General features: G+C 43.2%; 1 protein-coding gene across 1 annotated transcript in view; it reads left to right on the top strand.

Moving 5' to 3' along the window:
* The first annotated feature begins 870 nt into the window (after nucleotides 1-870).
* The window catches only part of LOC126195611 (odorant receptor 82a-like), a 28,485-nt gene continuing 13,423 nt past the window's right edge, over nucleotides 871-15,932 (top strand). Inside the window, exons 1-2 of the mRNA XM_049934236.1 lie at nucleotides 871-1,131; nucleotides 9,759-9,899. Of these exons, the coding sequence (XP_049790193.1) occupies nucleotides 871-1,131; nucleotides 9,759-9,899 (402 nt within the window). The remainder of the gene's footprint in view (nucleotides 1,132-9,758; nucleotides 9,900-15,932) is intronic.

The raw sequence follows: 15,932 nt of genomic DNA, 5'->3' as shown, positions 1-15,932 counted from the left end.
TATTGAGCAGCATTAAATGTAGTAAACCATTGCACGAAATTTTAATAAGTTTGCAGAGGTAAAAGTCCACAGCGTATACTTTCCGTATGGTCGATTTTAGTTGCCACTAGAAATTTCAAAAAATTACAGTTAAACGAATAAAATTCATGAAGTAAGACACTTTGATATTGTTTTTTAAATAAAGAAAATATTAAGCACCGAAAAAGATTTCAACTCGGAATCTTTTGCTTAGCAGCGAAACACCTTAACCATTACGCTAACGCAGCTTGTCGTTCAATGAAGCAAAATACCGACAAACACTGTTGGTATGACTGTGAGCTATTCACGTTTCGTCGAAGTACAAAAGGAAATAAACGATTACCATCGTTCTTTATTACGAAAAAGCGGTTAGTGAGAATGAATTTCCTTGCTATCGCCTGAATTAGGAGGCTTATTGCTTGTTTGATTTAATTAGTTAATAGAATATGAAATAGTTGGTATAAAGAATGCTTTTTCCAAACTTTCTTTTATAGAAATCCTCCTATCAAGACATTGCTTTTGTTCAATTACTTTATTTATGACTGAACGTTTCTAAAATTGAAGACACTCGTCCGTGCTCTGTACTGCAGTTGAACTCTGGCAACGTCGTTCTCTGTTCATTGGCTGACTGTGTTTTGTGACGTCAGGTCCGCAGAACGAACCTAAACTCGGCCGCCGTCATAAATGACGCGCACTTTAGCACCGTTCGGTCCCGGATGAATAATGTTACCATCGGCTTACCCTCTCATAGCGTTCATGTCGTTTTCTTAATCCCCATTTTGCTGGTAGTAGTAGTCAACGGTGAGCTCACAATATAATATGTGTTTGCCGCTGCAGGAGGGTGGTTGTGAGATGGCGCGGTCATCTGAGGAGGAGCGCGACGTGCTGGGCCTGGTGGGTGGCCTGCTTGGGCTGTCCAGTGGAGACCGCACCTCTCTCGGGGCCCGCCTGGCTGACTGCGGCAGGCTCTTCGCCGCTGTGGTCAACATCTTCGCAAACATCTCCCTCGTCACCACCACCGGCGTAGAACTCTGCACCGGCAGGTCGGCGGAAACAGAGAGGGCCTCCATCACGGCCTTCATCTTCTCCGTTTCCGTAATCAACTTGGTTAAGGTAAGTGTTGTCACTAAGCCAAGTTCGGAATTTTACCAAGTATGTAATACTTGCCAGCTCGTTGTCTGACACATACACTATGTGATCAAAACCATATGGACACCAATAAGCTGACATCAGTATGAGGTGTGTCCGCCCTTCGTCGTTATGACGGCTTGGACTCTGCTGTGGACAATTTTCACATTCCAGTTATTTGGTAGAATGGTAGCTTATTCTTCCTCATCAGCCGAAACCAGAGAGGTTACTGATGTTGAGATCACGGGTCTGGAGCTAAATAGACACTATAACTCATTGGCTTACCATTGGATTGAGGCCCCCTGAGGATGGGGATAACACATTGCTGATGAATGCCATTGTACTGTGCTCAGTGACTAACTGTAGTTCTGCATTACCCCATATTACCAGTGCGGACAGGCCAGTCCATTTCAGGAATGTTATGCTGCACAAATCATTGCGTCGTATTGCTTTATAACAGGGTGCATTGTCATCCTGACCCAAACCATCATCACCTCCGGACTGTTCCTCTCTTGCTTTGCAATATCCATCCGAATTTAGCATTTTCTTAAGTGCAATATGGAGACCACGCTCTACGAAGAAAAACACCTCCATATCTTAACAACACCTTCGCCGTACTTGTTGACACTAGGCGTTCTGGCATGTAACGTTCTCCAGGCATTCGGCGAACCCAAACCCTTCCATCAGGTTGCCACAGGATATGGCGTGATTTATCGCTATAAATGATTTCCAGTCATTCGCTGTACCATGGCGTCACTCTTTACACCACATCAATCGTGGTTTAACACTAACTAAAGAAATATATGGCTTACGTGGAGGTGCTCAACCACTGTCCCCGTTTCTTTTTAATTCCCTACACACAGTCATTGTGCTAGCTGGAGTGTTGGTAGCTCTTTGCAACTCATGAGTCTGTGTTGAAGATTTTCTCTGCCCAGGCACAGGGAGTTTCATCATTATCATCATCATTCGTGCGCGGAGTGGCCGTGCGGTTTGAGGCGCCATGTCACAGACTGTGCGGGCCCTCCCGCCGGATGTTCGAGTCCTCTCTCGAGCATGGGTGTGTGTGTTGTACTTAGCATAAGTTAGTTTAAGTAGTGTGTAAGTCTAGGGATCGATGACCTCAGCAGTTTGGTCCCTTAAGAATTCACACAAGTTTGAAAACAGTGGCTGGCTTGGGCTGTGTAAAAATTGTACTGTGTAAAAACTGGAACTTTGTATGGGCCTTTGATGACCGCGCAGTTGAGCGCCCCACAAACTGAACATCATCATCATGAGTCATTCGTTCCACTGATTTCAAGCGATTTTTTACAGCTACCCTCCACAATACCGGTGGTCCCTGTCCGTTTACTTGCGGTTGTTCATTCGCGTTCCCAGTCCACAGTCACATCACCAGCAGTCCACGTATGCAGCTTTTTTACAGGACTGAAATATCCCTAATTGATTTCTTGCTAACATGACGTCGAAAGACCAGTCCATGTTAGGAGTCACCGAGCCCGACCTACTCTGTTGTTGCTGCTGACAACACAACACTCCCCACTTCCTTTTATACCGGCCTGTCGTGACTCCTAGTAGTCAGATCCGCATTACATCGGGGCTTCTGGATACTTTTGATCGGATTGTACATGTGATGTTCGCTATTTCGACAACATCACTGCTGCCTACGAACAATTGTCGTGCCTATGAGCCGCCAAGCGTAGGAACTATCATACCCTGTGTTTGCACTATCGTTTTCTCAACCGTTGCACTTTCTCTTATTTATCTTCAATTGCTAGACTAATATATGAAAAGCACAGCAGAAATCCTCGTTCTCAACAAAGCAAAACTCTCACAACATCATTACGTAACAGCCATCTTCTGAAATCCACTTTCCTTATCAGGAACCCCATTTTCGAAAGATCTTCCTCAAAATATCAGAGAAACACTCGTTTCAAATTTCACAGTTAGTGAAAATAGCTGTCTCTTCCATATAGTCGTCTGTAGACGACTCTTGTCAATTCCTAGCACACCGTCACCCGCTTTTCCCTCCCTTCGCCCACAGAACATGCACATAAACTCCGTTCTTTCTTAACAGCTATTACCACTGCAGTCTCCTTCTCTTCCATTATCTCTCCTGTTTCCACAAAGAAATTTTCTCTCTGCAGCGGACTGTACGCTGATATGAAAGTTCCTGCCAAATTAAAGTTGTGTGGCGGACTGACACTCGAACTCGGAAAAACTGGAAATTTGTGGTAAGGTCTTATGGGACCAAACTGCTGAAGTCATCGGTTCCTAAGTTTACACACTATTTAATCTAACTTAAACTAAATTACACTAAGGACGACACACACACCCATGCCCAAGGGAGGACTCGAACCTCCGACTAGGGGAGCCGCGTGGACCGTGACAAGGCGCCCTAGACCACGCGGCAAAACCCGCACGGAAAACTCGGGACCTATGCCTTTCGTGGGCTAATGGTCTACTGACTGAGCTGCCCAACCTCGAAATACGAGCTGACCTCGCAGCTTTACAGGAGGCCACTTGCCCACGAAACGCAAAGTTCTAGAATTTGAGTCTCGGTCCGGCAAACAGTTTCAATCGGACGGGAAGTTTCGTATCAACGCACACTCCGCTGCAGAGAGCAAATTTCATTTTGTAAATGTCCCGACGGTTGTAGCTAAGCCATGTCTCCGCAATATCTGTTTTTCCAGGAGTGCTATTCTTGCAAGTTTCGCAGAAGGGCTTCTGTGAACTTTGGAGGTATGACGATGAGGTATTGGCAGAAGTAAAGCTTGGGTAGCTGAATCGATAGAGCCCTTGCCCTGTATAGGTAAGGTTCCCGAGTTCAATTCTCGATCCGGCTCACAGTTGAGATCTGCTAGAAAGTTTCATTTCTTCCGTTTGTGATTGTAGTAAACACGTCTTTGGACATGCCAAGCTAATCAATATTAATGTTATTCTTGCTTCTTCTTATTATTAATAATAATAATGCCTATTATTATTATTATTCACTTTTATTATTTGTGTTGGTCAATATGACAATTTCTCAGCTGTACATGACTGAACGTAAAGTACGAGTAGAAATTAAAATTATTTTCTAATATTTTTTGGTGTGTGCTGTTTCTAGTCCAATTTAAGGCTAAATAAATAAATAAGATTTGTGGAAATATCATTATGTTGGTTAGTGAAAATGAAATTACATTCCACTTGGCTCGATTTAGGTCAATGTACTTTGTACCTTCGTACTAAGCAACGCGGCTTACGTTTGCTGTAATCATCACACCGTCAGACGTACGTCTTGTAATTTAGGGGTTGGTTGGCTGGTTTTGGGGGAAGAGACCAAACAGCGAGGTCATCGGTCTCATCGGATTAGGGAAGGACAGGGAAGGAAGTCGGCCGTGCCCTTTCAGAGGAACCATCCCGGCATTTGCCTGGAGCGATTTAGGGAAATCACGGAAAACCTAAATCAGGATGGCCGGACGCGTGTAATTTAGGGGTGGGAGTGGGTGAAGGTGGGGAGAAACAGCTTTGTAACTTTTTATTTTTTGACGTTATGTTCTAAAGTGGATTGGTTTGCTTTTCTTAACTTCGTGTGCGTCATTCTTCTGATCTTGAACAACGGAAGTGGTCTCATAATAAGAGTCGCGAAATGTCTGAAATTGTGTAACTGTATTGCAGTTAACTTTAGAAAACGTAAAACTGAATGCTAAATAAGCTCTCATGTGACATTCTGTATCGTACAGTGAAGTGAACAGTACTACTACGAGTGACGTCATAGTACGTGACTTTCAGTTCCAACACAGAAAACTAACAGAATAAAAATTCCATATAAAATCGCAAATCGTATTTTGTAAGAACAACTGTTCAAACTGCTTCTGTGAAAATGCCCTGCAAATTTGTGTGTGGAACCTGAGCAAATAAAATTCCAAACATTAAATGATACACACGCAGATGGAACACTACACTGTATGGATAAGACTGTCCGACAAATTAAATAAGATCTGAACTGAACTTTACCTGTTCATTTCGTGAATGTTCTTGTTCATAAACGATTGTTTCAAAAATGCTGCTTTATGACGGGGTGCATTGTCATACTGATACAAGCAGTCATCTTGTGTGGACTGTTTCTCTGCTGCATGCAGGACACAAAGCTGTAATACATGTTCATATCGTCCTGCGTTTAGCGTTTTCTGAAGCGCAACAACGGGACAACAGCCTAACCACGGGAAAAAACTCCCTTACCGTGACGCCAACTCCGTTAGACTTCACTGTTGGCACTGTACATAGCGGCAGGAAACGTTCTCTAGGCATCCGCCAAACCCAGGGCCTCCCTTCGCAGTGATATGGGGCACAGAGTAATTCGTCACTGCCCAGTGGCAGCGCTCTTTACTTCACCTCAAATGGCGCTTGGCGTTAACTGCCGAGTCTGGCTTATTTGGAGATCCTCCGCCACTGCTGTTCGCTTTGTCGTCCATAAAAATAGTCACGGCCAAATGCACCACTCACCACTTAAAGAAGGTGAGCCGTACATGGCTCGTGTTCAAGCCATCTCTTATTTAACATCCTGTTTCTGCCATACTGCCACCTCGTTATGTTAGTTTCAGTTACTTGTGTCACTGAGTTGTTGTTTTGCCTGCCCGTGAGCGGCTGCAGCAGCGCTTATCGATATAAGCCCTGCTGTGTTATCTTTGCTGGACTGCTACTACTTCCCGGTCATTGTGTGTCGACCAACCAGTTGGTGGTGGTGGTGGTTAGTGTTTAACGTCCCGTCGACAACGAGGTCATTAGAGACGGAGCGAAAGCTCGGGTTAGGGAAGGATTGGGAAGGAAATCGGCCGTGCCCTTTCAAAGGAACCATCCCGGCATTTGCCTGAAACGATTTAGGGAAATCACGGAAAACCTAAATCAGGATGGCTGGAGACGGGTTGAACCGTCGTCCTCCCGAATGCGAGTCCAGTGTGCTAACCACTGCGCCACCTCGCTCGGTCCCCAACCAGTTGGAATGCGCCAGCGGGTTAGTTCGGACCTGGCAGTGTATGAGTTGGCACACGGCACAAGTTCAGTCGGGGCGTGGCAGCAGTGAGGTCCAGACCACCATGACTCGCCCGACGGTTGCCGACATAATTGGGGTGGCGACGACTTTGGTTGGTCGTCGGTCGGTCGTCTTGCCAGACGACATGTATTTGGCCGGCGATCGCTTATGGGTTGGATGTGTGTGCCGACTCTTGATTCGTCCCTGTTATTGTACAGTCACTGCCGTTAGCATTATCTGGTTCTTCGTGCAAGTGTTCGTGAAACTGTGCGTAGTTTGTGTGAGTTTGATTGACAAGTGATTTTAAATTTTGTCGGCGTACTGGCTCTGAGCAGTCGGTCGGTTGGCGTGTGGAGCAGTGAGGAATTCTCGGCGGGGCGTAGTTTGGCTGGAGCCGCTGGTGGTCTCTACACGGTGTCGGAGGGTGTGGCGCGGTTCCCGTGGCTCACCGACCCTGGACACGAAAGTTGAGTTTTGATTTAACCTACCGGCAAGTCAAAACTGTTCACATTGTGTCGTTTGGAGTTCGTTGTCGGCTGTTGGGATATTCCCGCGAGCAACAACGTGGTTTTTCAAGTTGGAAAATTCTAGCCCCCCCCCCGGTGGAGCTTCGATGTATTTGGTTATTTGAATTGAAGTGCACCAGCAGATTCTTCTGCCTTGTGGCCGTTAACGATCCGGTTACCTGCCCTGGATGTTGAAGTAAATTTCAGGCAGTGTGGTTTTCTCATTGTGTTGTTTCTGTCCAGCAATGTGTGTAGTTTGACAGCTCTGTGTATGATTGGTTGTGGGCGCCAATATCTTCTATGTTGTTCCGTTCAACTCCCTGTTGTGCCCTGATCGGGTGAAGTGGAAGTTATCTTGTCGGTGTGTCCCCTGGCTGTTGGTCAGTTGGGTTTTCGTCGGATCGTGAATGGTTGGACTGAATGCCTATCTCACCTAAGCGAGCATTAGTGTTTGAATTGCAGGCTGACCCTCGAACATCTGGGCGCCCTTGTGTGGACTGCCTTACTTTTTTTTAATTTTGTTCTTGTAGTTGGTATTTGTATGGCTTCTAGCCGGTTTTGTGTTTTAAATTACAGTTGTTTTACTCTTAAGGCCTTCATCCTAGTTTAAGGTACTGTTTCACGTAAGTCCTTTGGAATTAAAAAAACATTGAATTTTGAGTCTTCGGCCTTCAGCCGATTTGAATTTTACTTGTTTACTTCAACCTACTGAATTTTTAAGTCTACGACCTTCAGCCGGTTTGAGTTTCAGTTGTTTGTTCTTAGGGCCTTCACCCTAAATTAAAGAACTGTTTTACGTAAGGACTTCGGTATTAAAAGAAATTAATGTTTTGGAGTTTTAAGTGGTTGGCCTTCAGCCGATTTCAATTGAACTTGTTTACTTCAGCCTAACTACAGAACTGTTTTAAGATAAGACTTGCCTTTTAAGTTTCTGATTATGCTTGCGTTTTAAGTTATTGGCCTTTAGCCGTTTATAAGTCCCAAACATTAAAGCTGTGTGTTTAAAAAAATTTTTTGGGCTCTTGTAATGTTTGATCAAAGAATAAAGTTGTATGATCGAGTGTAACTGACAGCCCCTTATTTTGGCCCATTTCCACAATTTATTCTATCTGTCGTGTCCTGTGGGTTCAGCAGGGTGCCTCATGAGGTATATGGGGGAAGAAGGAAGGAGTACAATATCTCAATAATGTTGGGTGGTGAGTGCACCACGATTTAAAATTTGGCGATCAGTACCGGTACGCCTGTGGAACGCTATGTCTTCCCCTGCCATAACATCTGGAGCAACAAAACCGTCATGTTCGACACTCCTCGTGGGTGCATTACGGATTACAAACTCTTATCATATATGGGTTCGTCCAGCATTGTCGAAAGTGATCATTTTGGGGGTCCAGGTGTTACGATGTGGGGAGGCATAATGTTGAACTTGCGTACTGTCCTCCAAATCTTTGAACAGGGTACGCTGAACAGACAACGTTATTATGATACTCTGCTCCTTCGCTGTAGGCATCTTTTCAGCTTTTATGGATGACAATACGCGACCACACTGAGCAGCACAGGTCCAGGAGCTCTCGGAACCAGAGAGTATCCGACAAATGGAGTGGTGTGCCTTGTCTTCCAACACAAATTCCATCGAGGTTGTGTGGGATGCATTCGAGAGATGTATTGCGTGCATCAGCAACCATGCAGCAGTTATCAACTGCAATGGTGTAAGAATGGATCACACTACCACAACACCTCCATAATAGCGTTCTCTGAAGCACGTTACAGGGTATGTATTGACATCGGTAATGACAGAACGTCTTGTTACGAATCGTGCCCGTCTTTTGCAATGTCCGAGGGGGCATCAGAAATCGCTGTGACTTGAGAAAAATTATTGTCTTTGAATAAAAGTGTCATTTCTGTTCGTCGCATTGCGTCTTTCTTTCAATTACTTCCTGTATTATACTGTAGAAGTTATTTGTAAGTATAGTCCAAGTTTCATTGAGATTTGGCAGTGGCACGTCAAGCCAAAGATTCTTTCATCAAAATGATTTAGATAAGATATCTGCATGGTGCGCAAAGTGGCAACTGATCCTGAATAGCCGGCCGTAGTGGACGAGCGGTTCTAGGCGCTACAGTCTGGAACCGCGGGGCCACTGCGGTCGCAGGGTCGAATCCTGCCTCGGGCATGGATGTGTGTGATGTCCTTAGGTTAGTTAGGTTTAAGTAGTTCTACGTTCTAGGGGACTGATGATCACAGCAGTTAAGTCCCATAGTGCTCAGAGCCATTTGAACCATTTTTGATCCTGAATAAGGAAAAGTGTGAAGATATTCACTTGAGTGCTAAAAGAAATCAGCTAAATTTCGATTACGCGATAAGCCACACAAATCTGAAGGCTGCAAATTCACCTAAATACTTAGAGATTACAATTAAAAATAACCTAAATTGGAACGGTCACATAGATAATATTGTGGGTAGAGCAAACCAAAGACTGCGATTCATTGGCAGAACACTTAGAAGGTACAACAGGTCTACTGAAGAGACTGCTTACACCACGCTTGTCCGCCCTATTCTGGAGTACTGCTGTGCAGTGTGAGATCCGCATCAGGTGAGACTGATGGATGACATCGAAAAAGTACAAAGAAGGGCAGCTCGTTTTGTATTATCGCGTAATAGGAGAGATAGTGTCACAGACATGATACGTGAATTGGAGTGGCAATCGTTGTGACGGGACCTTCTCATGAAATTTCAATCACCAGTTTTCTCCTCCGGTTGCGAAAACATTCTGTTGGCACCCACGTACATAGGGAGAAATGATCATCACGATACAATAAGAGAAATCAGGATTATTTTCTTTATTGTGATTTCATTCCCCTGCCCCACATGGGCAGGGTAGGGCTGTCAGCGGCACAATCCGCCGCTCTTCAGCCGAGTGACAAGACAACTAATACAAGAATAAAATGTTGGATATATAAGGCGATAAAAAGGGGGAACATAGAGTGAGGGGAGATAAGGAGCACCATTGTAGCCGTGGCTTGTACTTTTGTTGGTAGAATGTGTGTGCCGCTCGACAGGGGCGAGCTCGTTTACAGGGAGACGACTTGGCGTGTGCCGACAGGCGGTGTCGCTGCTGATGCAGTGGCGGCGCCTGCGTCGCCTCGTGGGCATCCTGGAGGCCATCCGCAGCAGCTTCCGGGACTCAGGGGGAGCCCGCGGCCGCTACTCGCGCCACGCCGCCGTCCTCGGCCGCACCTGGGTGGTCAGCTCTCTCCTAATTTCCTCCGACACCTTCAGACACTCTGATTTCAATGTTGAGTCTAAGAGCCAAACTGAGACTGAAATTTCCCGGCAGATTAAAACTGTGTGCAGGACCGAGACTCGAACTCGGGACTTTTGCCTTTCGCGGGCAAATGCTCTACCGTCTGAGCTACCCATGCACGACTCACGCCCCGTCCTCACAGCTTCACTTCTGCCAGTATCTCGTCTCCTACCTTCCAAATTTTACAGAAGCTCTCCTGCGAACCTTGTGGAACTAGCCCTTCTGGAAGAAAGGATATTGCGGAGACGTAGCCAGCCACAGCCTCAGGCATGTTTCCGGAATGAAATTTTCACTCTGCAGAGAAGTGTGCGCTGATATGAAGTGAAGCTGTGAGGATGGGGCGTGAGTCGTGCTTGGGTATCTCAGATGGTAGAGCACCTGCCCGCGAAAGGTAAAGGTCCCGAGTTCGAGTCTTGGTCCGGCACATGGTATTAATCTGCCAGGAAGTTTCATATCAGCGCACACTCCGCTGCAGAGTGATCATTTCATTCTGGAAACATCCCCCAGGCTGTGGCTAAGCCATGTCTCCGCAATATCCTTTCTTCCAGGAGTGCTAGTTCTGCAAGGTTGGCAGGAGAGCTTCTGTGAAGTTTGGAAGGTAGAAGACGAGATATTGGCAGAAGTGAAGCTGTGAGGACGGGGCGTGATTCGTGCTTGGATAGCTCAGATGGTAGGGCACTTGCCCGAGAAAGGCAAAGGTTTCGAGTTCTAGTCTCGGTCCAGCACACAGTTATAATCTGCCAGGAAGTTTCATATTAGCGCACACTCCTCTGCAGAATGAAAATTTCATTCTGCAAACTGAGACTGCTTGCAAGAAGTCACCAGAACATTCCGGTTACCGCGGTGATGGAAAATCGCTTTAAAGTCTCAGTCTCCTACATAAAAACGCCTTAAATTCACTTACTGTCAAGACTACTACAGTGTCTGTTCATAATTTTAATTACGCTCAGAATTATACTAATTTTTTTTCAGATCAGTCAGATTTTCCTAGCCGGCCGAGGTGGCCGTGCGGTTCTGGCGCTGCAGTCCGGAACCGCGGGACTGCTACGGTCGCAGGTTCGAATCCTGCCTCGGGCATGGGTGTGTGTGATGTCCTTAGGTTAGTTAGGTTTAAGTAGTTCTAAGTTCTAGGGGACTTAAGACCTAAGATGTTGAGTCCCATAGTGCTCAGAGCCATTTGAACCATTTTGAACCAGATTTTCCTATCTGGGAAACAGCTCCAAACTTCTGTTATCCCGAAAACTTTACAACTCACTGAAATATTTTCCGGTGAATATGGCGGCTAAGGTGTGATCGTCGTGTTGGTTTTGGCCAGAAACCTCTCACAAGCAACGATGCATGAGCAGGTGCATTGTCCTGATGCAAAACCCATGAATTACTTTTCCACAATTCCGGACATTTTTTGCGTATTACTTCTCGCAAACGGCTCATAAAGTCTAAGTAATATTCCTTATTGACCGTATGACCTTGAGGCAAAGATTCATGATGCCCTACGGCACGGTAATTTAAAAAAACAGTGAGCAAAACTTTGACATTTGATCGAACTTGACGCCCTTTTTTTGATCTTGGCTTTCCAGGATGCCTCCACTGGGACTATTGGGCTTTGATTTCAACGTCATAACCGTAAACCCATGTTTCGTCACCAGTTATGACAGTTTTCAGCAAATCAGGATCATCACTGACGTCATTCAAGAGCTCCTGAGCGATGATCATCCGACGGTTCTTCTGATCGAAATTGCGAGGTTTGAAACAAACTTCGCTCACACACGTCTTTTGTCCAAAACGTCCGAAAAAATTGCATGACACGAGCCGACCGATATGTCAACATCCTCAGCAACTTCTCTTACGGTAATTCGACGATTTTCCAAAACAATTTTCTTGACAACTTCGACGTTATCATCTGTTGCTGATGTGCTCGGGGCGCCCGGAGCGAGGTTCGTCATCGCCATTTTTTGAACAAACTCATCGTAAGCCACTGTCAACATTTCAAGTCTTTTATAGCACTTGATTCCATTTTTCACAGAAAATGTGATGCAAATTCCGTGTTCCATTTTTTATAATAATCGAAAATCGCTGAACACACTAAAAAACGTCTAACCTTTCTATCTGCTAAAAACAAATGAAGTATGCTGTACACCTGAAACTGTGAACATATGTTCCGGACATGTTTCCCAATATAACAAAGAAAAGATCGGTAGTCAAATGTACGTTGCCTGTGCAATTTGAAAAGTCATCTTACTTTTTGAGTAGCCCTCGTATAAATAAATAATGAAATTTATCATAAAAATCTATTAAAAATTTTCAGTTAGAATCCTGTGTTGTGTATCGATGTTAAAGTTTTCTTGCTGAACATGACTATATAAGCAAGTGTATCTTTCGGAATTTTTTCATTAAAAGTCGCACACAGTGTCATTGTCGTTTTATGTGTGCTTAAAATATTTATTCTTCAAGTCACATTTATAACAAAAACAGGGTAATTTTCAATAAAAATTGAATGGACTCATATAATATCACCATTTAATTGTGTGACTTTTTAAAAATCACAGAAAACATCATAAGCCTTCACATAGGTAAAAAAAAGCAAGTTCTATGCTTTTAACGGCCCAGTTTCAACTAATTTCTGAAAACAATTAAATTTTATGTCCTTTTAATAATAATTTTGCATCTCTAGTTCTAAATACTTTTACAAAATTCTAATAAATTTATTCCTCTATAGATGGAAGCTTAAAATAAATTGTCTACTGCAAATACAGTAAAAAGAAATATTTTATAACAGAACTTTTTGGAAATAAAGTAAAACCAACCGACGAAAGATTTGGATTATGGTTACTAACAGAAAACTTAGACAATAATTATCTTGATACAAATATTGGAGATATTAACTATACAAATGGAGAAGAAAAATTAGAACAATTTAAACCAATTACAGAAATATTCTGCGATATTATTATGGTAGTTAAGATTACAAATTTAGTACACCGTACAAAAGACGAAGTCAAAAAGCAATTTTTAGTTAAGAAAGAAATATGTGAATCATTTAATAGTTTCTTGAGAGGAGTAGTTTCTAAATTTCGTTCTGCAAAACATGCTGTTAAAGTTAAGTTAACTCTTCCTTTAGATTCGAATACAACAACATGTAAAGGAGATAAACAAGCCATTAATGTAGATTGAATGTGATAAGAAGTAAACATACTAATCGAGTTATTATTCCACACAAAATAGAATTGGCAGATGCCAAGATTGATACAGTATTAAAAGAACTACCACAAATATTGCAAAAACTTAAAAATGAACACAACTATTATTGGATTTAGACATAACAGAAGAATCATATACAAGGAGAATATAAAGAAGATTGTAGTGTAATAATCAAGAATAATAATTCTGTAGTAAAAAACTGTTTAGCTTGGATTAATTTTAATTCCAGATTAAAAATATACAATAAATTTATTTGCCAATTACCTAGTCCAGGAGTTCATAAACAACTTGGCAACCATATTGTCCACTTTTAGACTGTCTTTATATACGATTAAAGGAAACTTTTGCTTCTATATTAGATAAAGAAAATTGAATTACAAGAATGGAAGCAACAATCTATAATCATGTTAATACAAATATCCAAAAGAACAAGAATTTTGTCCATTAACAGATTGCCGCATGGGGTAACCCTGGTCGCAGGTTGTGTTCCAAAAATGAACAGCATAGAGACAGAAGTGATGACACTTTCTGCAAGACCTGACCATCATTTTGCAGGACAATGCTCTAGGGCGTACAGTGCAAACTGTTACTTATATGTTTGACTGATGGGGCTGCTACGTGCTGTACCACCTACTGCACTGCCCTGACTTAAGCCCTCGTAAGGACAACTCGATTTCTAAACTGAATGAAACACTCCACGGCATTCGCTTCAGAACTGCTACAAATTCGTCGGCAGTAGACTGCGCCGCTCGAACTTTCAACACAACTGGCAATGCTAAGAGTATCCTACTACTTCCACATCGCTGGAAACGGGTTATACACAATGCTGGTGACTACTCTGAAGGTCAGTAAAACTGAAACACGTATCTATTTTGTACGAGCTGTAAATAAATAGTTGCCACTATTAAAGTTCCAACCCTCGTATGATAATTTCTTGTAGTCCATTATATTATACAGCATGACTTTTCGATATGTACTGTAAATCAAACGACGGAAAAACTGCTGAAAGGAATCTGTATATGATTTAGGTTTATTTCTTCCGTCTTATATTTGCTATGAAAAACTAGAGCTCACTATATAAACATTACTTTACATGAAAAGTGGTAAAGAAATTTTAGTCGCATCATCAAGATTTCATCGAGTTGATTCGTGTAAACGAAGTATTTCTGTTTCAAAACGTGCGAAAAATTCAGTAGCGAACCAGGCGAAGTAGCATTGGAAACACAATATTTCTCTGAGCTTGGCAGGAAGCGCTACAAGGCGATTATCTTCAAAAGAATATGGTATACTTTTCCTTGTGTGGATTCTCCACATATTTTCAGCATCAATCAGAAGGTCTCCCTCGTTTATGTTTTTTTTATTTTTTTTTATTTTATTTTTTTTTTATTTTTTACCGTTGCACGCCGCCACGAAAACTTTTCTTGTGCCAAACTCTTCGTATAAGAATAGTGTTATGTCCTCAATTATTTGTTTTATATATTCAAATCTATGTCCCCCTTTACAGTTTTTTTACGCCCTGCAGCTCTTTCTAGTACCGTGGAAGTCATTCCCTGATATCTTAACAGACGCCTATCAGCCTGTGCCTTCTTCTTCTTGTAAGCGTTTTCCACATATTCGCCTCTGTGCTCATTTAGCGAAGACTCTTCTGATTTCTTACCTCATCATCCCAATTAATCCTCAATGTTGTTCTAAAGCATCACATTTCAAACGATTAGACTCTCTTCTTTTCATATTTTCTCATAGTCCACTATTCATTACCATACGATGATGAGTTCCAAACGCCCATCCACAAATATTTCTACCTAAAATTAAGGTCTATGTTTGACACCAGTAGACTCTTTTGGCTAGGAATGTTGGCTCTCTCTGCCTGTATTGTCCTACCGTTTATGCTTTCCTTGCTTCGTCCGTGACATGTTATTTTAATTCCACAGAATCAAAATTCCTCCAACTCATCTACGTAGTGGCCACGAATTTTGATGTTACGTAGATCTCTAATCGCATTTTTGTGATTCCTCATTATTTTCGCCGTTTTCGGTTTACTCCCAATCCATATTCTGTAGTCAGACATGATAAGTTTCCGAGTCTGCTTATATTCGCCAATCTCATAGGTTCTACTCACCAACTTGAAAGGTTTTAGAAACACTGGAGGGATTTTATGTATTCCTTTTTCTTTATTTGTCCGCAAGTCTTCCAAAGCTGTGATGAACGCCGACTTTAATACTGGATCGCCTATTTCTTCTACACTCCTGGAAATTGAAATAAGAACACCGTGAATTCATTGTCCCAGGAAGGGGAAACTTTATTGACACATTCCTGGGGTCAGATACATCACATGATTACACTGACAGAACCACAGGCACATAGACACAGGCAACAGAGCATGCACAATGTCGGCACTAGTACAGTGTATATCCACCTTTCGCAGCAATGCAGGCTGCTATTCTCCCATGGAGACGATCGTAGAGATGCTGGATGTAGTCCTGTGGAACGGCTTGCCATGCCATTTCCACCTGGCGCCTCAGTTGGACCAGCGTTCGTGCTGGACGTGCAGACCGCGTGAGACGACGCTTCATCCAGTCCCAAACATGCTCAATTGGGGACAGATCCGGAGATCTTGCTGGCCAGGGTAGTTGACTTACAGCTTCTAGAGCACGTTGGGTGGCACGGTATACATGCGGACGTGCATTGTCCTGTTGGAACAGCAAGTTCCCTTGCCGGTCTAGGAATGGTAGAACGATGGGTTCGATGACGGTTTGGATGTACCGTGCACTATTC

This window comes from Schistocerca nitens, chromosome 7 (assembly GCF_023898315.1).
Source record: "Schistocerca nitens isolate TAMUIC-IGC-003100 chromosome 7, iqSchNite1.1, whole genome shotgun sequence".
Classification (NCBI taxonomy): Eukaryota; Metazoa; Arthropoda; class Insecta; order Orthoptera; family Acrididae; genus Schistocerca; species Schistocerca nitens.
This window is presented reverse-complemented; position numbering and strand designations above follow the sequence as displayed.